Source organism: Pseudopodoces humilis, chromosome 6 (genome assembly GCF_049639895.1).
Source record: "Pseudopodoces humilis isolate 2021_Gansu_Grassland_sample_001 chromosome 6, ASM4963989v1, whole genome shotgun sequence".
Lineage (NCBI taxonomy): Eukaryota > Metazoa > Chordata > Aves > Passeriformes > Paridae > Pseudopodoces > Pseudopodoces humilis.
In genome coordinates this window covers 56,746,782-56,771,732 of record NC_142205.1, presented here as the reverse complement: position 1 = coordinate 56,771,732, position 24,951 = coordinate 56,746,782, and the positions used below count along the sequence as shown (strand labels likewise).

Genomic DNA, 24,951 nt, shown 5'->3' with positions numbered 1-24,951 from the left:
CCAAACCTGTATTTAGACAGCAGTCATTAATTATTTGTGGCCTGTCATCAAAACTCCTGAGATCCAATGTCACCTTGTTCTCTTTCTCCCTCTCTCCCTAGGTGTTGCACTCTCAGTCTCGGCACATTGATGTTAGGATGGCTTGTGTAGACTATCTTCGGAAACATAGGGAGAAATTTGAAGCAGTAAGTATTTTTGTTTTCTTTGTCAGCATTTAAGAAAAGTTACCTTATTCCTTCTGCTTTGGTATATTTTGCACCTCCCTGTGTTTGTGGCAAATATTCATTGTAGCTAAATATCGGTGCTATTTAAATTAATTAGCACATATGTGGTAATAACTCATTTTCATAAGCCTGGAGAGACTTGTGTACTCCTTGGATTGGAGTGATGTGGTGTAGGAGGAGTTTTTAGTACTCATGAAGAAAGGAAAGCAAACTTAATCTTCAGTGGTCTATAGTGAAGCTACTATAATCTGGATTTTAGTGTAGTATAATGCCTACTTTAATAAAAGTTATAAGATGTTCTTGTTGTGCTAATTAATTACTTTTCCAATATATAAAGGATTTGACTGATGAGATTAGTGAAATTCTTTTCAGGGTCTGCAGTTTATTATGCATTGGCACTGTAGGTTTTCTTCCCTAAACATCTGTAACTAAGTTTTTCATCAACCATGGATGTAAAATATTGTGATATTCATTATATTTGGTCAATGCTGTTAGTATTAAGGCTACAAATTCCTTTTTTTTTTTCTTCCTTTTAAAAGAGTATTAATCAATAGTGGTGCTTCTGTTTGTGTTTTTATGGGTTCTAGTGTACATACTGTTACCTGATTTCCAGGACAAACAGAAAGGGAGTGAGTATGTGTAAGGATCTGCTACTAGAAGATTGTTACTCTATTTTTCTGTTCTAAATTTACCAAATCCAAAATACAAAGACTGTTTTAGGTATGCACTGGCATAGGGAGGAGAAGGAAAGCAGGAATAAGGGTGTGTCTTTGTGCTATAATTTCTGACCTAGTACCCTCAGCTCAAATGTGAGTGATCACATACCATGTGGAAGTTATCAGGAATTAATGATATAGTATATAGTGATATAATTATACATGTACATATATACATATATACATTATATATAATGATATATAATACAACAGAACTCTCTAGGACAATGCTGCTCTGACTTGACTCCTTCCAGTTGTTTCTGACTCTTGGATGTCTCTCTTCTTAAGGTCATTTTTTCACTGCGGACTTTTTAATCCCTTTCTTTCCAGAATTACCCCGCTGACTCTAGTATCTGCTTCTCTACTCCTGTTCTCTTGTTCCATTGTGTAGTGTTTTGAAATTCCATGCCCTTTTTGACTCTTAAGTGTATGTTGTTTCCCATATTATCGTTTCCCATCCCTGCTTTGTTAGCCCTAGCTGGTTTTAGCATGGCTTTAGTATTGTTTTGGTCTCTCTTATCCAAACTCCTGGTCCCAGTGTTCTTTATTTCACTTCAGACATTATCCCAAGGTGTGACCTCTCCTCTGTCCATCTTTGCTGTCCATCTGAAAAGTCTCCATTTGAAAAGTTTCTTGTGAGAGTAGGTGTTTCATATTTGTTTTCATTTCCCAGTGTTCTTCGTCCCTCTGGTACCTCGCTTCAGCTCTGCTCATCTCTTTTGCTGCCTCTGTCTCTCACTCTGCTTTGTTTTCTGTCTGGGATACAGCACTGTTCTCTCTCTTTAAAAAACCCAAACAGCATAAACAACAAATGTCTCTTTCCCTAATCTCCTGGTTCAGCTGTTCACTTGCTGCCTCCACAGTAGTTATGCTTTATTGACATGGTGCTGCTTCCTGAAGTTCTCTTCTGTCTGCTGTAATAATTTCAGCTTGAATTTGTGTCTTTCTTCCAACTGATACTGTTAAAACCAAGATTTCAAGAGTGTAGCCACCATCTTCAATTCCATCCTCAGCCTTTCTTGAAGTGTTATCTTGAATTGCTGCTGTGTTACATTTATTCTCTAACTCTTCAGTTTCCTATGAGAACTTCCTGGTGGCCTTCCTTTCTTCCTCTATGCAAATCTTCAGTTTAATTTTGACACAAAAAGTAACTGCTGTCTGTGATGATGTTGGGCTGATCCACCTTTTTCAACTTCACACACGATTGCTTCTATCTAAATTAAAAATGATGGCCAGGTTTGTTAGTTCTCACTTCCAAATGGCTAAACAGAACTTAAAAATTCACTACTCCACTCAGTTCTCCTTATCTTGTTTCTTACTCACTGTGGGTAAAGAGACCATCCAGCTTCTAGTTTTAAGTTCACAAAGGGATTTCCTTCTTGTTTTGCACCTCTGTGGATCTTTATTTCAAGTAAATCAAACAGATTGTGACTAATGAGCAGTTTTTAAAGGCAGCCTCTCTGTGGCCAGTGTGGCTGAAACACTTTGAAGTTGTCTGCAGCACCCTTCTCTGCTCTTGGCACATTTGAATTTGACCTCCTCATGTGTGTTAGAGAATGCAGTTGAAAGATCATTTTCTTGGGCTGGCACTTGAAATGTAGCCTGATTGTTTGCATCCTTTGCTGAAAGTAAAAGCAGTTTGAGGTGATAGAGAACAGAAAAAAAAGTGCTGTCTGAGTTGGCTGTACTAGATCTTACCACTGCTTCCATACTATGGAAATGTGACTCCTGTTTCTCATTGTCCATTGCTGTTTATTTAACAGGATATTTGAATTCAAGTGCACAATTATTCTCTTCAGTGACGCTCTGCATGCCCGAGATGAGTTGCCCATAAACATCTACATGACATAATCTTTGCTTTTTTCCAGATTCCCCATTTGTCTGCCGAGTTTCTGTTTGGGGGGTTTTGTTTGGTTTATTTTCACTCATGTGATGATTTTTAAAGCTGTTTATGTGGTTATTTTCTGCAAGGCAAACCTATGTGTTTGACTGTTCATTTCTTCATTTCAATATCCCTTTATATTTAGTTTGTAAGCTTTTTGAGGGCAGGGGAGACTTCCATTTTCAGTGGTACATTCCCATTGGTACAGTGGGTCACAGGTTGGGGATTCCATATGCTGCACTACTGAAAATGACTAATTACTGCTAGTTGTTTTTCTGTTTTTTTTTTTTTTTTAAATACAGTTCATAGAGGGGCCATTTGAAGATTATTTAAAAAGTTTGGAAAATCCACAGGTATGTTAAACCTCATTTATAATAGAAAGCAAGTACTTTTGTTGAAGTTGATGGCTAATTGGATTTTTTTTTTCCTTTCAAGTGTGTTTGATTGAGCTTAGGAGGTCTTTGAATTATGTGAATATATAGTTTTATGTGTGTACTCTCTACTGTAAAATGATTTGGGGAATTGTGTTATGTCTTGCTGAACTCCAGATTCAGTGTTCATATATTTATTTTCAACAATGATTTCTTGCATCTCTTGATCTGCTTATGAGGAGGTATAATTGTATGTTTGTTTGAACTTGGTTTTCTTTTGTTTTCAATACAGGAATGGGTTGGACAAGTAGAAATAAGTGCCCTTTCTCTTATGTACAAGTAAGAAAACCTTTCAGTATGTTTTACTGAGATAATTTCTGTTGTTTTGTTAGTAAATCAGTTGGAACAGGAAAGATAGAATTATGTTATACCATACCATAGTTCTCCATAAAATTATAAATATATTTGAAAATTGCATCTGTCAAGGGGTTAAATTAAAATAGAGAACTGACTTTAGGAAATGACATTTAATCTGCGATGTGAATACAGGTTTGCAGTAATGCCATTTATCTCACCTGCACAGCCAATTGTGGGTAATCTCATACAGTTTGTATTTTGTTAATTTTAATAGCCTAGTTTTCCTGTTAAAATTGCTTTTCTTCTTGTCTTTCACCAAGTATTTAGTTCTAACCCTATTGCTCATATGTGAGCTGTACCCATTTCCTATGTACTAAATCTTTATTCACAAAGTAGTGAGAAACAATGTGATGAATATTTATAACTGCTTTCTAATTATTGTGCAAGGCAGTGAGTAATCCACAGCATCTTCACTGTCTGCTGTTTATAAACCCATTAAAAATTCAGAATTTCAAAATGTTTACTGTAAATTAATGGCTTTGTCCATAGGTGAGACAGCTGATAAGAGGAGAGAATCAAGCTAGTTAAATATTACCTTTGGGTGCTATGTGTGGGAAATTGCATGGAATTGTATCTTTGTATTTTTTGTGAGGTCAATGGGCCAGCTTGGAGTTGCATGTCCTGCATGTATGGGGGAGGACTGAGCTGAAAGTCAGAGCAAAGCTTGGCTCAAGAGGCTTAGTGAGAAGGTCTGATGGTTACACTGAGCCAGGTTGTAGAGGGATATATCTCCATTTAAGTCAGCAGAATTGGATGCTTAATCACATCAGAAACTGGATGGTCACGATCTGTTGTATTTCGGGCCACGAGAAATGTATTCTCCTAAATAGGAGTAGTTTATTTTGTAGTTGTTCCATGCTGGTATCCAGGGCCACAGCTGTTAAATGAATAACGACAAATCCTGGTTGATAATAGTGGGTGTTTTTAATTATCATTGAAAGCAACATGATGGTTTTGTGGCACAGATGCAACTTTTATGTGGTATTTCACTGCAGAGGTGAGGCCACAAGGCTAGTTGCTGCCATGCTTGTTTTGGGAAGACAGGCTTCTACTGAAAAGGCAATTAAGAATCTCAGGGAAAGTAGGAATAGTGATAGAGTTATGGGCAAAGTGTTGCTTTCTTTCTTTCATGCTGGCAGACTTAAGGGAAGCAGAAGTAAGAATTTCCTGTTCTGTTTCAATAAGCGACTTTCAGACTTTTCAGGCATAGGATGGAAATTCAGTACAAATAGGTTTGATTTCACTTCCACTCCTCGGACCTCACACAAATATAGGTCACTTATCTAGTAAATTTCTCTTTGCTCCCTGAAGTGGATGAGTCTTCTTTTCCACTCAGAATTGCTTTTTCTGAGTAGTTGTAAAAAGTTTTTGTTTTTTAATCCAGAAACTGTGAATATACTTAGTTATTTTGCAAGACTGATAACACTTTTGCCTGTGTGAGAAAGAAGTTGAAGAAATTGACAGGTTGTTAAGCGAAGAACTCCAAGAGAACATTATGGATGAAAGGGAGAGAGAGAAATATTTAAGTTTAAAATCATGACAGAGATTGATTACAGCAGAGAAATCACTAGGTGATTATACATAACTGTGGTTATGTATCTTTCTTGAATTTGACTTCAATGCTCAAATTTTTACTGATACTACTTTTAAAATAAATTCTTATCTGCTACTTTTCCCCCCCCCCCCCCCCAGGAAAGATTTCATAATATACCAGGAGCCGAATGCTTCTCCTTCACGTGTAACTGAAAATGGTTTTTCTGATAAGGTAAAAAAAAAAAAACAAACCTATGGCTATTGTGATGCACTGAAGTAAGAAGTTCTTTATAAACAAGAAGCTTCTTTATAAACAGCAAGTAGTTGCATGTGACTTTATTATTCAGCACAATGAAATGTTCTGAGAATTTAATTTCAGCAGTTTGTTTTGTCTCCGTTTAAGGCAGCTGTGCTGTTAATACATGTAACACTTCTTTTTAAATAGATGGGATGTATTTAGGGTGAGGCATATATTTCTACTAATACAAAATTCTGTAAAAATCAATTTTCAGGCACTGAAAATTCTGTCTTGAATTTTTTTTGGACTTTTGTTCAAATTCTGTTTGGTTTAAAGGACATCCACCAAAAATTTGATTGTTTTATTGATACATTGAGATCCTGAGAGATAACAAAGCACATGGGTGCTTTAAATTTAATTTAAAGGGTGTGCTTATGAAAAATCAAGTGAATTGCAAAGCCTAAAATATCCATGTGATTTTTTTCAATAGGTATTGCTGTGCTTCTCAAATGGAAACCACTATGATATTGTGTATCCCATAGAGTATGCAGAGAAGGCTGCTCTGTGCCAGTGTGAGTATTAGCTGTTAGTTAAAAATATATTTTTGCTAAAAATCTTAAAGCTATCAGTATTAGGTCTCCGGAAAAGGCTCTGTATGGAAGTTTATTATCGTCATTTTCAGTAGCTTGGTGTTCAGTTTGTGTTGTCAATGCCTGTATGATTACCATCTGAAACAGTGGAATAAAAACTGATTTAGCTGGTAATTGATTTTGCTCTTCCACTTTCTCCTCCCCTTACCCAGCTCTGCTGTATGAGTTGCTCTATGAGAAAGTTTTTGATATGGATGTAAAGAAAATCATGGCAGAACTTAGCGCTGTTGGTGTGACAGAAGAAAGTAATGGGAGCAGTGAAGTGTCTGCTTCGGATTCGGAAGATGACAACTACAGGTAAATGAAATTGAAAAGTTGCCTGTGAACACATCTTAAATGAGTTTTCTTAGTTTCTGGTGAGTAGTGGAATCCAGCAATCAGGGTTGAAAACATTTAAAAATTGCTAAGAAAAGAAGCACAAAGAGGTAGGGTTAGAAGTGTGAAAGAATGCAATGCGTAATCTTTACTTCCCTAAGGATAGGCTTCTGGCCTTCCTCTGTTCTTCCTGCAGTCTAGGTTTCAGTCTCTTTACATAATGAATTATTGCCATTGCAACATGTGCCTCTTCCTGTTTAGAGTAGCAGAATTCCCTGGGAGAATTGTTAGTGTGCCAGTCTGGCATGGTAAACTGTGAGAATGACTTGGCTCACTCTGCAGCTGAGTAGAGTTACAGGAATCCGATCCAGCTTGCATGGCTTCCAAACATCTGGGAACTGGAATACCTGCTTGAGGTGAAGCTAGTGGAGACATACAGATATAGCTTGCTCCATTTTGATCTTGATCTTAAGGAAGTGGGTTTGTATTGTTTTTTGCTGAATTCTTCAGCAAGCTTTGAGAATTTGAGCTGACTCCTTGTGCACAGTCAATCATCCACAGTGCCATTTTTGCACTTAGATATTGGCAGGTTTTCTTCTGTTTAATAGGATTCTTAATTCTGGCTTGTATGAAATTCCAGTGAAACTGTGGAGATGGTTCTGTATCAGTGGATCATGTCCCCTCTTCCCACTGATTGTTACAGTCCTTCTCTAGGGCTCTGCTGTGTGGCATGTGGCAGAAGAAGTTCTTAGAGCTGTTGGGAGCTGGTTTCTCACACAGGTTGAAAATAACAGAGAGGAAGATGATGGGAATCATCACAGGAAAAAAGAGTTCTGGGATTAGCTTTTTTTCGTGTTTGGAAAAAAATACTAGGGAATGTTGCCAATTAAAATACAAAGTATTTCTGCCTCAGGAAACAATTATTATAGCTAAATGTCAGCTGATGGAAATCTTGACTGCTTTCTGATCTTGGAGCTTTCCTGGGATTCAAATGCAGTAGCCTTACCCTGTATCTTTGGAATTTCTAAGAAAATATCCTGCTAACCTCCTTAGCACCTTTGGAAATAAGGTCATATGCTCACTGGAGGCTGTGGAACTCAATGTTTTTGATTGAAACCATATGTCCTATAATGCAGGGGCTGGCGTGTGTATATGTGACTCTTGACCCAGTGAACAGACACTTTGCTGAGTTTATGAAGTCCTAAATCTTCTGCTTGTCTTAAAGTTGATTTAATCATGTTTCATTAGCTATTTTTCCAGAAGATTCTTTTCATTTTATAAATACAAATTTTTCAGTTATGTTGTTAGTAAGTGCAATAGTTTTGGGGAGAAGTTAATGTTAAGAGTTGCCTACAACTGTTGTAGGAAAAATACTTGGGACTTTCTCTGTGGAAAGTATTTTTCCAGTGATGTCAGGTGTAGAAAAAAAGAGTAAATTAGAGTGCCTGATGCAAGTTAACTAATGGAATAGGTTTTGGTTTTAAGGGTTTTTTTATGTCTACTTTGCAATGTTTTCCTCATGTAGTTGCAAAAATTTTAAGAGGACTTGTGTTTCCCTGGTCTTCTACCCCTTGCTTTTTTTTTTTCCCCGAGTGACAACAAAGCACACATTAAGATACACTTCCTAAAACTTGTACTTAAATCCAAAATCTTATTTCTTTATCAAAGTAAATTAAAAATACAGTTTTTTATTTTAGAAAGCTTTTTCATTTCAAGAGATGAATATAATCCATGATATGCTTATTGTCAGGAAAACATAAAGAGAATTGTAGTTTCACTATTTTTATCCCCTTTTAGATGTGTCTTACCTGTTTTTCAGGACTTAGTAATGCTGTAATTCATTATGAAAACTTAACTTTCCTCTGTCCTATTACAGAAGTAAAGCTACAACAGTTAGTGATATGAATGGAATGAAGTCTCTTTCTGGCAACAAGGTATTTATCCACTGAGACTTCTTTTCTTTCTAATAACTTTTACTGGGCTATATTTTTTAGTATTTAATATTCATGGGAGACTCTTGAGTTAATAGCTTTCTTAACATATAATATCCTAAAAATTACCTGTTTCTTTGAAAAGTAATGTATACTTTTGATGTGCTGCGAGGTGGATAGGGTCCTTTTAAGTGCTGCTTAGATTTGTTCTGGCATGGTTAAATGAACACCATTTAATTTTTTTTTTTCAAAGCTCTTTATGCTCTATGTATTTTTAGCATTTCCATATTTCAGTACAAGGCTTGAGCACTGTGATTGAAAAATGCAAAGCTGGATATGTCTGTGTAGTTGACCATTTAGCACTTTGTTCTGTTCTGTGCAGCACCTTGAGAGCAATGGGAATCCCACCTCATTGGTGTTGCCTAAAAAGGTTCTGAAATCACTTGATCCCTTGGTTTACAGAAACGTTGAATACGATGTTTGGCTCCGATCCAAATGGGGTGAGTAACAGAATACTTCAAAGTTGCAGCTTTTGAAAGCTGTGTGAAGTGAAGCCCTCCTGAAGAACTGATGCAAGTGGCAGTTTAGGTTTAGTTTGGTTTTCCTCATAGGGGTCAGTGGGCAGATTTAGGGCCTGAACACCTGGTTTGCATTTTTACTCTATCAAGAAAGTAATCCTTTTGGTATATTTAAACTAACAATATATTACTGCTTCTGTATTTACAGATCAGCAAAAACAAGATTTCTCTATTGCTGCTGGCATGCAATACTCCATTGGAGATAAATGTAAAGTAAGTAATATTGAATCGTAGTTTAGAGACACATTAACATTTTGCTCAAGGTGGCCATTTTCCCTCTTTGATAACTATTTTGATATTGCTACTTTCTAAATACTCTTGGCTTGTGTCTTCAGGAGGATATACTTGTTCTTTAATTGTTGGCAGTGTTCATGACTTACAGCATACGTACGACTGATCAGTGCAATTCTGTTCCACAAAGTTAACTCCAAGCGTATATGTAATAAGATGACTGGGAGTCTCAATGTTAAGCATGGAACTGTAGATCCATGTATTTATGTCTGACATTGGAGATAGTGATTACTCTTTGTTTATTAGTTTTGATAAAATCTCAGTACTTCCAAGTAATGAAGTACAGCTTGCTTTAATTACTGCAAATCCTGAAGTTTTGGGCAATTCTTCCTCTCAGGGTGTTGCAAGTGTGTTACACAATTGGTCTTCAAATTCTGTTAAGATTTGTATGAAGTGTTGCTGCTTAAGAAGAAGCAAGGTTTGACATGAAATTCTCAATTTATAGATTAGTCTCCTTAGGTGTGTTAATTAAACTGGTGGTACTTGGCTAAACATGTTTCTTTCTAGGACATTTGACCATCTATTAAAGTTACTAATATTAATGACAAAATATTCAATTGGGGGTTGGGGTAATCATGCAAAACAGGGGCTCTTTTAGTTTGTACTTTTTTATTTGTGTGATGGAATCAACCATAGTGACTAAACTGCAGGGAAAACACATCTCCAAACCGAAAAAAAAAACCCAACCACAAAATACCCCACAAGCCCTCAACACCCTGGCCCCCAAACCAACCTAATACTGAGTTGATTATTTATTGCTTAATAGTACTTAATAGGCTTAAAATTTGCATTTAAGACCCTAAGGCTGTCTTGTGTAGTATTTATTGAAGGGTACAAATATTAGGAGAAAACACTCTGGTAATTAATACATTCTCTCTGTCAAATTTTATATGTATGTGGCAAGACAGTAAATACATAATATAAAAACATGGGAAGAAAACATGAATAGTGAAATTAAAGTTGGCCAAATTAATACAACTGTAAAGCCAAATACTGTAGTGAAACATGAAGAAAATTATTTTTTATTCAACAGAATAATTTTAAGATCATAGAATGTCAGTCAAACAGGTAGCACTATGATCATGTCTGAAGAACTTCTTTTAGTTGTTCTTAAAAAACCTTTTGAAAATAACTCTTGAAGTAATTGGTGTTCATTATGTTCCTAATTAGACTACATCTCACTGAAGTGAAGTGGATTTTAATGGGGGAAAGCTTTGAGTTGTATTGTGAGAAAGAGTGTTTTCAGTAAAGCTGAAAAGCCTGGCTGCATGATTGCTTTTAACTTTCTCATGTGGTTTTGAAAAGCATATTTCATTAAATAGCGTTCCCCAGCAAGCTGTTTGTTTGTGGGCTGTTTGTTTAGTGTTGTGCGTGTGTTTGTTTCAACAGTATTTTTATTTCTTTTTGAAGAAGCCATAGAAATTGAGGATTGTTTTTGGTTCATTTACTAAACTGTGTGTGTATTTCTCATGTCTTTAGTTGCCCAGAGGAAAGGTTGTGTTTCTAATGTTGATATTTTAAAGTGACTTCTTCTCACAGTCCTCTTTAGAGCTAATCCACTTTTTTTCCTTACTCTTGTTCTCTACAGGTGCGCTTAGACCATAATGGGAAATTTTATAATGCCCATATTCAAGAAGTTTTTTCACAGAATGGGCCAGTTGTTGTATTTGTAGAAGAGCTTGGAGCAAAGTGAGTGCTTAATCTCTTTCAGGAGGGAGCACCAAACTGAACAAAGCATTACTTTGGTTCAGAGTTAAACTTCAGCCCCTGAAATGTATCTGTTTCTTTACTTGGAACAGTACTACCACAAATTTGTTAAGAAAACAGCACACTATTAAACAAAAAAGAAAAATTGATTATCACTTCATACTCCTTTCTGTAGTGCCGTGTAGTCTGGGTATTACTTGCGGTGTAGAACAGTAACTACATTAATAGTATTTTAATTTTATTTTTTGTACACAAGATTCAATCCTAAACAGATTGTCACCAGGCTAATAAGGTGTTGCTTGTACTCAATAATTAGATGCTGGATTTGTGACAAGCTTTTCATACTGAAAGGTCTGTTAAAGCACTGAGCTCCTCTGGTGGCTGAGTAGCTATGCCTGATTTTAATACGGAGTTGCTGTTTAGATCAGCATTATCTTTGCCCTACCTGGGACAAATTAAAGTTGTTGCTGTGGATTTGATGGTTTTGGTTGTGTGGGGTGGGGTTTTTATTTGTTGGGGTGTTTTGGTAGGGAGGGGGCAGGGAGAGAGCAGTTTGAGACATCCCGAGCTCTGCTGTAAGTCCTGTGACTTCTGGGTCAAAAAAATACACATTGATTATATTTTGGGAAGAGGAAACACTTTCAATCAAGGTAAATGAGAAAGATGCCCATTAATCTCATTTGATCTCTATTAAAAAAAACATACTGCAAGATATGAAGATTATCTTGCAGTTTGAACCCATTTTAAATTGGAGTTTAACCCGTTTCAATGTCTGCCTTTCAAATAATGTAAATAGTTGCTTGAAGCAGCCTACAGCATCCTCACTTAAAAAGGCAGTAATTGTTCTGGGATATGCACCCTCAATGTAACATCTTTCAATTCTGGCACCTATTTGCAGTGTTGGTAATAAATTTATCTAAGTATATTGCTTTTATTTAAGTACAGTGCTTTTTGTGACCATCCCCTTTTTCTGTCTGCCCTGAAGACATTACAATAGGCACCTCACAAATGGCTGATAATTCCTTACTGATAAGTTTGTGTCAACCTACCAGTTTTATGTAAAAAGGAAAAAAAAAAAGGTTTTGCTGTTCTACACTTTGCTTGAGTGTAATCATAAATGCAAATGTTCTCAAAAATGGGAAGATCTATCAGTATTAATGAACATGTGGTATTAATTTATGCAAGTCCCAGTCTGGTCTTTTAAGATATTATTCTCTCCATAATTCCTTGTTTTGTAGGCATGCTGTCTCACTGAAGAGCCTTAAACCTCTTCCACAGACCTCTCCTATGGAGGGCTGGAACACTGTGCCAGGGAAGAAGATAAAAAAGTTTTACCCAACATGGGGGCAGAATGCTCAGCCTGGTAGGACTGTACCTGTCTTAGTGTGGCAGAATCTTCTTTGTCAGATGTTTTGTCCCATAGAGCTTAAGAAAAATGATTAAAACTAAAGTCTTACCTGTTTTCACATTGCTATCACAGATGCAGAGTGCAGAGGGCCAAAGAATCAGAGCAAGTCAATCAAACCCCAGTCAGCACTACCTCCTCGACTTCAGCATACTGTGGGAACCAGGCAGCATCAGTTCTTGTGTTCTGGGCCCCAACCTCATCAGACCTCAACTGAGCAAAAAGCTCCCGTCAGGAATCCTTCCCAGTCTGCAAGGTAAAACTGCAAACAGCATCTTCCCTGGCTTGAACTCTTGACTGAGCTTCTGGAAGCCCAGGTGCCTGCTTCAGATGCTTCCTGCATACTCTTTTTGAAATATGTTGCCATTGAATTCTTAGGAAGTGTCCCAAGTCCTTAAGAATACACACAAGCACAGGAAATTATAATAATTTTTTTTTTCTTGCATGGCAGAAGCTGCCTACAAAGCCACATATTTTTTCTTGGAACATGGATGTTAGTGTGGATTTTGTTGTACTTGTTTTTCTTTTTGGTTGGGCTGAAATAATGTTGCAAGTGCTTATTGGGCATGGCTAAGATCTTCTCTCAGCTTCTGCTGAACCTGTCATAGGGGGCTGCTTTGCGTTCTGAATTAGAAGTCCCTGAAACACTCTTAGTGTTTTGCCTGCGTTTGTTGGTAGCGACTTTTTGATTCCTTGGGCTGCTGCAGTAGAGTTTCTATTTCCATCATTGCATCTTTTTTCCCTCCTAACCCACAAGTTTGTACTGGATTTGATCTGGAATTTCTTAGTCCAAGTGATCCTGCTTTGTTTTTTCCCGCCAGGAAAGTGGAGCGTGAGCGAAGTGAGGAGCTGAGCCATGGCAGCAGGGACTGTAACTACTTTGGGCTGTCTCCAGAGGAGCGCAGGGAGAAGCAGGCCATAGAGGAGTCCCGTTCCCTTTATGAGATCCAGCAGCGGGATGAACAAGCTTTTCCTGCTCTTTGCAATGTATGCTGTATTCCTTGTAATTAACAGTGCATTTTCCATACTTGTCTGTGAACCTTTCATTAGCCATTGGTTTGCTGTCCTTGAATCACACTGCAATTCAAAAATGAGGAATATTTATTTTGCACTCACTTTGTAATTAGAAATACAGGTATCTATGATGCTTTATATGTTAAAGATAAGAAAATACACATAGTAGTTTATCTTGGGAATAATTGAACATCCACCACACAGGGCTTTAGGCATGTAATTATGGGAGACACATGAGCAGCTGTAGGATTTTGGAGAGATCGTTCTGTTGATGCAATTTTAATGAAAGTAGGTGGGAGTCTCAATACATCCAGGGAAGTGAGCAGATTCTGTGGGTAAGGAGCTACTCTCCACTTAGGTTTGTTCTAGAGATGTGGGGCTTTTTGGGTTTAAATCCTAGGGCAAACAGAAACAAGAATAAGGCTGGAAAGAATGACTAGGTGAAAGACTGAAGCCTAAGGGACAGAGGTTGCTCTCTCCCCCTGAGCAGTAACAGTTTGCTGTATTTGCTGACTTGCAGGATATGATTTCTTGTCTGAGTGAAACAGATTTTGTCACTTCAGCTAGTGACATGAATGCTCTTAAGGGACAATTGGCAAAATTTAGCAATGAAGGAGAAAGAGTGGATGAATCTGCAGGATACTGAGCCAGATTCCCCCCTTCCCCTTTCTGCTTGTCACAGACATAAATATTATTTGTCATGAAGGCATTATAGTATCATAGCAGGTGATGATGAAGTGTCACTGGACTGATTACATAAAGTGATATTTCTGCTTTTGTCAACTTCTTCAGAATCAGTCAGTCTGTCAGGCTGCTACACAGACTGTGGATAATGTAAACCAGAAAAAGTTCTCGAATAGTGAAAGAAGAAACAGCAAGTGGACAGCAGAGGTGGAAGAGCAGAAGGAGAAAGGTAAAACTAAATGGGTTTAGATAATGTCTCTTTTTTTGTTTGCTTGGTTTTGCTACCAGCCTCAGAATTTATTCAAAATGAGGCATCTGTTTAGGCGTCGAGGGGGGAGTTATCCTAAGTAGCAGTACCAAACTAAACTGGGCTGGAGTTAGGAAAGTACATTTCCCTGCTTCGTGAGTGTGGCTGAGAGTAGACTTCTGGCTGGGATTTTTGTAATGAATGAGAAACAAACAGACTTATCAAAGCTACCCTAAATTAGATCTTTTTAAAATTGTAGAGTGTGTGGCAGAAAGTGCCAGTGGAAGAAGCCTTAAGAGTAACTTATGAGAAAAGCAAGTAAAAGTGTTCACTGTGGCATGGTTAAGAATTAGTATACAATGGTACAGGAGAGGGAGAAGACAGTGTACAGGGTTGGAAAAACAACTACTGTTGTACTTTCTACTGTTTACAGTAGAAAGTGCTGTCACATGGTTAAAATTTTGTTTGGGTTTTTTCCCTCCTCCCAGTCAGTTACAACACTTTAGCTTCTCTTCATGGACTTAAAGCTTTTCTTCTTCTGTGAGGAAGTGGAACATGGCAGTAATAGATGAAAACTGGGTACCAGGAGGAAGGTAGTTAGTCAATCTCTGCTAATTGCAAAGGAATTTTTTTCTACCTTAGCAAAGGAACATTCACGTTTTTAAGGAATGTTCATGTAGAGAAAGTAAAGACTCCAGTGTCATCATGGATTTGGCACGATGAAGGGCATGGCATGTTCAGCTTCCTGTGCTTTTTGTGACGCTCTGGATTGCGTTGCCTCTTGTGAAACTAGGTTAACAGCCCTATGGGAATCAAGTATACTTCCTTCTGAGTGTTTAGGGATTCTTATTGCTGCTCAGGGATTTGACAGTAATTCTCAAAATCAATACTGTTTCCATTTATACTCCTGTCTAGCTGTGACAGAGTATATAACCAGCTTTTTAAAAGTCTATATCTGCTATTGATCAACTGGGCATGAGTGTGATTGACAAGCAGTGGTAGCCAGGTCTGAGCATAAGCCAGAACGTGAGGAACTTGTTCAGATCTTATTATGACTTATTATTATGACTTATTATGTCATGACTGTTTTTCAACACTGTCTTCCCCACTGAAGTGTTTACTGGTGCTTGAGAAGTGAAGGTTTGTGAAGCAGTCTGGAAACTTTCCTAGATCTTTTAATCCACTGCAACGTTCTAAACTGTTTTTACTCAGTCAGAAGTAGACAAGACTTTGAGCTTCTGTTATCTTAACACTTGAATATGAAAATGCCAATCAGAGCACTTTCACTTTAAGCAAAGTACAAACTTCTGTTTCATTAGGAGCAATTTAGGATTAATATATTTAAAGGGACAGCTGCATTTTATTCCTGCTTTCTCCAAGCATCACTGAAATGGTTTCCAAACATCAGTAAAGAACTCCTGTAGAGCCTGGAGAACCCAGGGTGAAGTAGCTGCTCTTTTACTGCCTGAACAACTGTTTGTTTTAGGATGCTTTGATCTTTGGTAAAATTACAAATTTAAGTTTTCTGAAGTAATATATACTAAGATACAGGTTTGATTTTGAAAGTTTAATATTGGAAAGACAAACTAACTGGCTTAAGTTGTGATAGCCATAAGTGGTGTAATGGTTCATTTACTAGGTTATGTCTTGGTGTTGCAGAGTCAAATTCCAGGCAGATCCACTTAAGTCAGAAGCTTGAGCCAAATTCATCTGAGGTAATCTTAAAGAAAAGACCAAATTTTTTTTTAATGTTATTGCTTCTCTGATACATGATTAGCAGAGCAATAGCTGCCTTCAGAGCTGTGATTGCTGCTGCTGCTTTAGAGCTTTTAGTGAAATACTCCTAAGGCTGGAGGCTTGTATTTCTGTCAGCTTTCCTCAGCCCTGTAATCTATACATAGTCTTTTTCTGCAATTGGAGTCCTCAAACCTGGGCTATCGAGAGCAGTTACGAATCTGGATTTGTAATTGCTTAGTACAGTCTGTACTTTCAGTATAATGGGACCACAGAAGATTTGATGTTTGCTAATAGCTACTGTGCTAACAGACCATGAGCTCTGAAGTTCAGTGAAGATTTGTGGCCTCTTGTTGGCTTTTAACCTTTGCTGTCCTTTCAATGAGCAAAATGTCACACTAGTATAATATGTGATGGGTGCTTAGCCCACTTTGTATGGAGTGTGGTTTATTTTTATTATTTTGTGAATAACTGTTTGTAAAGTTAATCTGACTATTAGACTAGCAGTGTATGTTGTTTCTAACTTTGCTTTAGAAGAATAGTCAAGATGAGAGTTATCCAAAAGCTTCATCTCCTTTGGAACAAGTAAAAACAGATTCTCCGATTCTTGCTGAGCAAGTAAGAAATGTTTGTTTGATTTCAAAGTTTTCCAGTCAGGACACTTCAGACAAAGGGGAGCTTCATCACAGCCACGTATGTATTACAATACTGGCTTTTAATTACATGGTCATTATGGTGATAATGCTAAAATTTCATATTTACAGTTAGGAATCTCTTATGTCAAGTATAAAGATTGTAAAAGGACAGCCCTTGATAGAAAAGTAAAAGTATGTCTATTCTTTCCTGAGAGAGGGGTTATTTCATACTTTTCTACCAAGGTAACTGTGCTTTTCCCTTTAAGTTCTTTAGCTTCTCCTTCTCAGGTTTCTCCGAGGTTATTGGTAATTGCTTGAGGGTGGCTTTTCTTTTGGGTGGGAGATATTTAAAGCATGAGGAGGTGGTTCCAGCACTGGCTCTGTGGTACAGGCATGGTTGGACAGAACTTAGAGCAGAGCTCTCCACACAGTGATGCAGCTCAGGTTTCTTTGGGTATGTTCCTAGTTAGTACCTCCATGTGGTGGAGTAGATAAGTGGTAGTCAGATAAGACTGAGCCATCAGGGTCAGCAGCCATGATGGAATTTAGATTTGTTTGTTTTTACAGAACCTGACGGAGTGCTTGACGACCATAACTCCAACGCCCTCTCCAGTCTTCTCTGAGGTGCATTTACCTCCAGCAGTGCCTTCTGTACCAGCCATTGTGCCAGCTTGGCCAAGTGAGCCAGCAACATATGGACCAGCAGGTTTGCAGAAATATTAACATTAATCAGAAGTTACTAACCCTGGAAATACTTCAACCCTCTTACTAAGTTGAAGATACCCACAGGAGACACTGGCTCATAAAATTCCACATTCCAAAAGCAGACATTCATAGGAATGTATTTTCTCACTGCTGAAAGCTGGTGAGACTTCTAACAGATCTTTAATTGCCTGTATGTCTAGTTTGCTTGACTCCTAGCCTGAAGGTATGAGAGAGTAGTGTACTTAATTGGCTGTTTTTCCTCTTGAGTGGGATAGCATTGAGTTTTGAGGATCTGCTTAAGGTAGAACATATTGTCAGCATGTTGAAACCTGGTAAGTGTTTGTGCTCCGTGTCCCGTGTAATAATAGACTCCTTGGTTGACTGAGGCCTCAGCTTGGGGCTTGTATGTCTGGAACTAATGAGATCCATTTGGACCTGAGTTGCAAAGCATGTGTAATGGGTTTTTGTGTGCTGTGCATATCTTGTGGTCTGTGGAATTAGCTTAGGATCAATAGTGCTCGTTAGATCAGGTGCTGCATTTTCTCTCACACTGCTGTTTGTGTACGAGAACCAGCTTTCAGATCAGCCTCCTTTGTCCACATGAGACAGAGGCAATCCTGTCTCACTTGACTGTGTCCATGACAGAAGATGTGCAGCCAAATTGATCTAAGCTCAGATTCAGAGTTGACTCTAAATGACTAGTCGGAATGACAACTTCAGCGATTCACATAAAAGTTTCAGTTCCCCCATTTTTTTCTCCTTCCTATTTCCTTCTGGCATTCATAATTTTAAAAAGAAGCATGGGATCAATTTAGCTATTTCTGGAAAGCTTAACCTACTTGTTTCATTCTTTCTGAAAACTATTCTCCGCATTTTGAATCCTGCTTTTCTGATGTCTTTTGGTTTGTGATTATTTATTTTTATATACATATATATTTTCATATATTCATTTTCCATAACTATATTTTCATTATTCATATTTCATATATCCATTTATATTGATACCTGTTCTGTATATATATATGTATGTTGGGTTTTTTTCCGTCTAGGTATTCCAACCCAAATACCTGCTTCTTCACTGATGCCAGGACCAGCAACGGGACCTGACTCTATTGTATCACAGGCTCAGGTAACATCTGCTTCAGTTGCTGGAGTTCCTGTGTGGCTACAAGCAGTTAACCAGCCTTTAATGCCTTTGCCTCAGACTCTGAATCCCTATCAGGATCCGCTATACCCTGGATTCCCTTTTAATGAAAAGGGAGAAAGAGCCGTTGCACCTCCTTACTCCCTGTGCAGTACTGGGGAAGACTTACCTAAAGGTAAGAAGTCTGAATTTTACACCACTTTTCCAAATAGGTCTTCTTTTCTTAAAATGTAGATAAACACAACTTTTTTGGGTCCTGTTGTCATTCTTTGTCAAAAGATCCAATAGTTCCATGATTTAAGATGTGGGAGGGAATATTGAACAGAATTGTAACTCTTTAGTTTGCATTGTCAATGTTGCGACTTTCAAGTGGTCACACCTGGAAATCTGGTAGGATGATTTTGTGTCTTAGCTTGTCCCACCGTAACTTGAGGTTTTGTGCATGTAAAGAATTGTCTTTGGAGAACTGCTCCTGTCAGAGTAATAGGTTTGCTCATGTCATTTAAAAGCTGTTGAGTATTTCCTTATTAATCTTGGAAAATACAGGTTTTGGCATACTATGAATGCAACGTATGCCCATAGAGAATATCTCATGTCTGACTGCACAGTGGTGTTTGTTTAGTGAACTGTTTCTTTAAAAACTAGTTCACAGACTGTTAAAGCTGAAATTTAAACTGCTGTTGTGTTCTAGAGATCTTCCTGTGGCAAAAAAACCCCAACTAATCAATTGAAGACAAGCAATAACTTAACACCAGTGTTCTCTACTGAAATGGAACTTTATGCAGTTTTTGTATCAGATTAAATATTTTAGGTCTTCATAAATACTTTTGCTCTTGTTTTTTAGATAAGAACATCCTTAGATTTTTCTTCAATCTTGGTGTGAAGGTAAGTCTTCAAACTTATGTTTTCATGTTTGTTATAAAAATCGCTTGTAAATGTTGGAACTTGGAGTGCAGGAGTTTTGTTGCTGTACATTTCAAGTCCATCTTTCAGTTTGAAGTACTTTCTTATTTTGTGTTCTGTTAACTGGGATTCCAGCAATTGTCCACAGTGCAGTTCAAGTCAGCAAAAGTCAAATTCATGTCAGCAGCATAGTGATAACTATTGGCTTTCAGCTCTGGCTGCATGACCAGCAAATTGTGCTTTTCAAAGTCCCAGATAAATCCTAAGTGTGAAGATGCTTATTTCAGATCACATGAATAGGGAATGAGAAAATGCCCTCAGACTGCAGCCCTGGCTGTGTACTGGCAAAGCCACTGCACTATAGATCCCAAAATCTTTTCCTTAAGTAACCTGCATATCTGTTCTTTCTGCTCAGGTTAATAACAGTATTTCACTTTTTTTCAGTAATTACAGTAGTGCGTATGTGTAAATGTGGTGCAAATCTGTGTGTGTGTGGTTGGAGAAGAGGTTCAGCCAACATTTTCCATTGCTTGGCAAGGACTGGCTGTTTGCTTTATTTCTCCCTTCTGCACATAAAAAATGTTCCTTTTTTACTTTCTTACTCCTTATGTCAGGCAAAGGACTTGGGGCAAGGTGCTGAGAGCTCTTGGGCTTATTTCAAGGGACTTTTGCCATAGCAACAATACTCTTTGGTGTCTGGGCAATGGAAAGAGGGAATATTCAGCACTGTTTCCAATGTTAATTTGATACCTCTGCCTAATATAAGTCTCTGTGCTTAATAGGAAATCCGTAAGTTGTTAATTAGCAAGTGTCACCACAATGCATTTAAACAGCTTGAGTTTCCTAAGCTAACAGTCTTGGGACTCTCCTTACTGCTACTGTGGATTATTAGGATCTAGCCTGCCGTTTTGGTACTTCAGCACCATCTGCTGGTCCCAGCCTATGTTCTAGCAGCTGTGCTGCTCCACTGGTGTCTCAGGGTACAGCAGGCCCGGGAAATACTCTCTGCATTGTCTGTCTGCTGCTCTGCTCCAGACCCTGCCCTGCCCACACCCTTCCACTGCACATTTAGAGGGGAGGGGCTCCTGCAGAGGCGGTCTGTCTAGGCTTTTCAGGATGGTTTGCTCCAGGGACTGTTTACAGAGTCCAGTTCATTAAGATGGAGGTAGGGAAAAGGGAAAGGGTCATGATCTGAGGTGGATAACTTCAGTGCTGTGGCCTTTGCAAAGTGAGGTCTAGTAGAATAACTTGCCAATATAAATAAGTTGCCAGTAGAATAATTGCCAATAATTAAGTGTGATTTTGGAAAATTAGTTTGAAATGTTTCTCTTCAGACACATAGCTAGTTTGACTTACTGTGTCAAACTTTGTCTTTAACCATATAGAAATTGAATAACTGTTGACCATTTCAACTGCATTTGGAAGGAAAACAAAAAATAAGAACACCATCCTAGAGTCATAGGATTTAGAACTGAGGGCAGTCACTGTAAAGAAAATTAACTTTTATCTCCTATAAATAACTGTTTCAAAATGGTAAATGACTGGTGTGCTTTTATGTCTGTCTGAACATTCAAAAGACCAAATAACTGATTTTTTTTTCCCTCCTGCTGTCTTGCAGGCATACAGTTGTCCCATGTGGGCACCCCATTCTTACCTGTACCCCCTGCACCAGGCCTATTTAGCTGCTTGTAGAATGTACCCAAATGTGTCCCTTCCTGTGTATCCGCACAACCCCTGGTTCCAGGAGGCTGCTCCCACTCAGAACGAAAACGAAACCGCTCGACCAAACAGGCACTTTGCTGTCCAGACCGAGGCCAGGTCCAATGGTCAGATTCCACAGGTTGACAGATCTCCATCACTGCCTCTGATCATACCTTCAGCTCAGGTGACAGAAAGTCAAGGACAGGTCTGTGTTGAACCAGAGAATCCAGCGCAAGCTCTTCATGCGAACTACGAGGAGTCCCTGAGAGGGAAGAATATGTTCCCACAGCCGCCCTTTGGACACAATCACTTTCTAGGAGCTGTTCCAATAGCACCTCCTTTTTTTCCTCACTTCTGGTATGGGTACCCAGTTCAGGGTTTCATTGAGAATTCAGTAGCAAGACCTAATGTTGTCTTGTCACCTGAGGATAAAGAGGCAGCAGTTGGCACCTCTGCCAGCATGTACGTGGGCAAAGAATGCAGCCCTCCAGTTCCTGGAGTGAACTGTGCAGAGCAGCTCCAGAAGAGCAACACTGGCAGCGGCTCCAACACCGTCCCATTCCCAGTGGCTGCTGCAGGGACTCCGAAAGATGCTTCAGCCAGGGCACCTCAGCTGGAGCAAACCTGTCCATCGGCTGCTTCTAAGCAGAAAGCAGATGGGCAGCAGAATCGCCCTCCGCAGACACAGGGCCCAGAGAGGCCAACGGCAGGGCCCAGCACGCAGCCACTGCTGGCAGAACCTCCCAAAACCGAACTGAAACCTGGCACTCCTGGTCGGAAGGAGAAGCCTGCTAAAGGGAGAGAATCCAAGGGTGCTGGGAACGTGCAGACGGAAAGCAGGGTCCAGAGAACGAGGGAAGAGAGCTCTGAAGATGACACTGAGGTTTCCGACATGTTGAGGAGTGGCAGATCCAAGCAGTTCTATAACCAGACTTATGGAGGAGGCAGAAGGCCCAGACCTGACAGAGGTTATTCCAGCAGGGGAGGATACCAGTTCCAAAGAAATGAGGACGCCTGGAAAGGACCACCCAGCAGAAGCAGAGATGACGGCTACCAGTATCAGAGAAACTTTAGAGGGCAGCCATATAGAAACGACAGGAGAAGGGCAACACTGGGAGATAATCAGAGGGGGCAGCAAGCATAAAATGAGTGGATAATTGGAAAATTTAAGAAGCAAAAAGTAATTTGAAGTAGCAGTTTAAAATCTTAATTTCTTTTTAGTGAAGTTCAATGATACGTTTAATTTTTGGCTAATCTGTGGCAAGTAAAGACTAGGAGGATGTCAAGTCCTACATAGGTTTTTTGGGGGGATTCTAGAGTTTGTTTGGCTTAGCAGTTTTTCTTCAATGTCAAATTAGGAAAAAAAAATAGGTTTAGTATTGGGTTATTTTTTTTCCCCAAAAGGTTTGCGTTTGTGATAGAGGATGGGTATGTGCGTTTACTAGAGTGACAAATGACAGCATTTGATGTGATCTAGATTCTAAAATTGACAGTAACATTGCACCAAATATAAATGTATATTTTATCATTCAATGCCTTAGTTCTGAACTGAGCTAAAGGAATTCTCAGCCTACTGCACTGTTGTCTCTGATATGCTTCCAACCCAAAGGCCTTTCATCTCAAAAAGAAAAAATATCTGTCAAACTTGAATGTTTCTCTTGTGTGTTACACGTATGGCAGCCAGCTAACCCTGTGTCTTAGGTATGTTGTATATAGTTCTTTTCATAATCATAGGGTATATTTTTGAATTTTAAAAAGCATTTATTTGTTGAAATCAAAATCAAGACAAGCAGTCAAGAATACCTGTGTATGAACTGATAAGAATGGCTGTTTCCACCATGAATTCTTCTTAATGCTGGTGTGACTAGAATGGTGCCTATGCCAACTGAATAATTACAAAGACAATAAAAATGTAGATGCTATGCATTTCCAAAATAATTCTGCATCTGTTATAATAGCAGAAATTTTTTTAATGCCACTTTAACACTAATGCACTGACAAATCCTAGATATTTTGTGAGGAGATGCATAAAGTACGTGTTACGTTTTTTTAAGTTTGTACGATTGAGCTACTGTTCAGTATTCCTTTGTTGTTGCACTGTTGATGTTTTGCATGTACAACTCCTTGCTGGAACTACTTTTAAAAGCAAGAATGGAGAGTCTCAGTGTGCTCTGCTCTTCCCTACAATTCAGAAGAAAGTGGCTTCTGCCTTATATTTTTACACTGTGTCAGAGTTCTGATGCTGTTTCTTCTGAGCCCGGTTACGATCTCCAGTGTTCCTGTTGCCTTTGCAGTCTGGATGTTCAGCTGTCCAGGCTCGGAGAGTGCAGTGTGCACAGTATTCACTCAGCTCTGTTGCTCTGTAAAATTGAACTGTTGTGTATATTTTTATATCTCTGTATACAGTAGTGTAGGTGATGGTACCCATTCATTGTGTCTGAGATTGTACACCCTTGGTGCAGAAACCAGAGTGATAGTTACATGATAAAGAGTTTGTTTTCAGATGCATGCTATGTATAAAACCCTAATTAAAATAAATGTTTTGTCTTTTCACTTGCTTTCTAAATTATATTCATGTATTTAAACCTTTTGCAATGGCATTCAATGAAGTGTTGTTACAGAGCAGGTGTAGTAAGCAGCAGAACGATGAATAGGATCTGGCAAGCAGCGAACAAAAAGAAGCCATAAACTTAATTTGGAGTTCTTGTTTGTAGGGGTAGGGGTCATGCTGGAAGCTTTTTGGTTTTTCTTTTTAAAATCTAAATACTTTTTCATTCAGAAATGTATTCAGGATTTCAAAAGAGGCAATCTTCACGTTTTCAGGTAGAGAACAAGCTCTGAGGGATTTAACTGTTGTTACCATTGTGATTCTCTGTTTATTTCAGCTCCGTTCAAAAATGTAGAGGGCTGCTTGTTGAGTTTACTGATGCATTTTAAACTCTCAACTCCAGCTTTTGTAGACAACCGAAATTTGTGCAGCAGTCACTGATCTAATCATCCTCTCCTAAAGCAGGTAGTTCATCACAAGCTTTGTTGCAAGAATGAAGGTGGTAACGCTTCCTGCAGAAATTTATGGGGAAACGCTGGGGAAGAGAGGCATGGCAGTAACTGGGAGGGATGTGCTTTTAGAATTTGCTTTCAAAAGCCAGCTTCTTTCAGCTGGGCCTACACGGCCTTGCTACTCTAGGACAGTGAAGGACTGGAAGGTGCAGATAGAATTTCTCCAATGCTGATCAAGTAAGTCTGGTTTCCTCTCTTGCTGAAGTAGACTGACTGGCCCAACCTCTGGCCTGGGGCAAGATGTTTTAGATTGCAGGATTATCCTGTTAACATATGTAAGATTTAGTATGTAATGAGCTGTGATACACAGCTGAAACACATCTTTACCCTTATCCTTATTACAACTGATAGAGAAGATCACACAACATCAGTCCAAAGGGAGTTAAGCTGTACAGAGGAGAACAAGTTTAGTCAGCTTTTTGAAGTTTCTGTCTGATCAGGGTGGTTGTGTAAGGATGTATTCAATACTTCTGCTTCTTTAGGGAAAGCACTGTACTCTGCAGGTGTGGTACAGGTGCACTGCTGTTACAAGACAGAGGGAGGCAGTTTGTATATACAGTACTCAGTACTGCCAGAGTTCTGAAATAACCATGATACTAACACACAGAATGGCAAATCACAGAAAATCCCAACTTCTTTCTGTCGCTTCTGGGGCAAAAATGTAAACAAGGGACAAAGCCATGTTTTGTCATGGTGTTTATCACATGCCAGTAAAGGCAGACAAATGTTTAATGAAAAATACCCTTCCTTTTAAGATACATAGCTGAAAGTTGTTTTTGTGTCTGTTTAAGTAAGCAGGAACTTTTAAACCTTCCTTTAAATGATTCCCTGAAGGACTTTCATGTATATGGAAGTAAGTTTTTAAC

At 38.6% G+C, this 24,951-nt stretch overlaps 1 protein-coding gene across 7 annotated transcripts in view; it reads left to right on the top strand.

Annotated features, from left to right (window-relative positions):
- OTUD4 (OTU deubiquitinase 4) overlaps positions 1 to 23,578 on the top strand; it is a 28,655-nt gene extending 5,077 nt beyond the window's left edge. The window contains exons 3-23 of one of the 7 annotated variants that reach the window (XM_014254772.2): positions 102 to 185; positions 3,125 to 3,175; positions 3,486 to 3,532; positions 5,303 to 5,375; positions 5,872 to 5,953; positions 6,184 to 6,328; positions 8,223 to 8,280; positions 8,660 to 8,777; positions 9,004 to 9,068; positions 10,735 to 10,835; positions 12,092 to 12,216; positions 12,334 to 12,514; positions 13,080 to 13,245; positions 14,065 to 14,185; positions 15,863 to 15,918; positions 16,472 to 16,630; positions 17,140 to 17,278; positions 18,327 to 18,406; positions 18,482 to 18,596; positions 19,266 to 19,306; positions 20,943 to 23,578. In XM_014254772.2, coding sequence (XP_014110247.1) covers positions 102 to 185; positions 3,125 to 3,175; positions 3,486 to 3,532; positions 5,303 to 5,375; positions 5,872 to 5,953; positions 6,184 to 6,328; positions 8,223 to 8,280; positions 8,660 to 8,777; positions 9,004 to 9,068; positions 10,735 to 10,835; positions 12,092 to 12,216; positions 12,334 to 12,514; positions 13,080 to 13,245; positions 14,065 to 14,185; positions 15,863 to 15,918; positions 16,472 to 16,630; positions 17,140 to 17,278; positions 18,327 to 18,406; positions 18,482 to 18,596; positions 19,266 to 19,306; positions 20,943 to 22,169 — 3,234 coding nt within the window. In that variant the 3' untranslated portion in view covers positions 22,170 to 23,578. Of the gene's footprint in view, positions 1 to 101; positions 186 to 3,124; positions 3,176 to 3,485; positions 3,533 to 5,302; positions 5,376 to 5,871; positions 5,954 to 6,183; positions 6,329 to 8,222; positions 8,281 to 8,659; positions 8,778 to 9,003; positions 9,069 to 10,734; positions 10,836 to 12,091; positions 12,217 to 12,333; positions 12,515 to 13,079; positions 13,246 to 14,064; positions 14,186 to 15,862; positions 15,919 to 16,471; positions 16,631 to 17,139; positions 17,279 to 18,326; positions 18,597 to 19,265; positions 19,307 to 20,942 lie in introns of all 7 variants that reach the window. The other 6 variants (XM_005525603.3, XM_088056902.1, XM_014254771.2 and 3 more) reach the window with 6 other exon arrangements.
- The last annotated feature ends 1,373 nt before the right edge of the window (positions 23,579 to 24,951 follow it).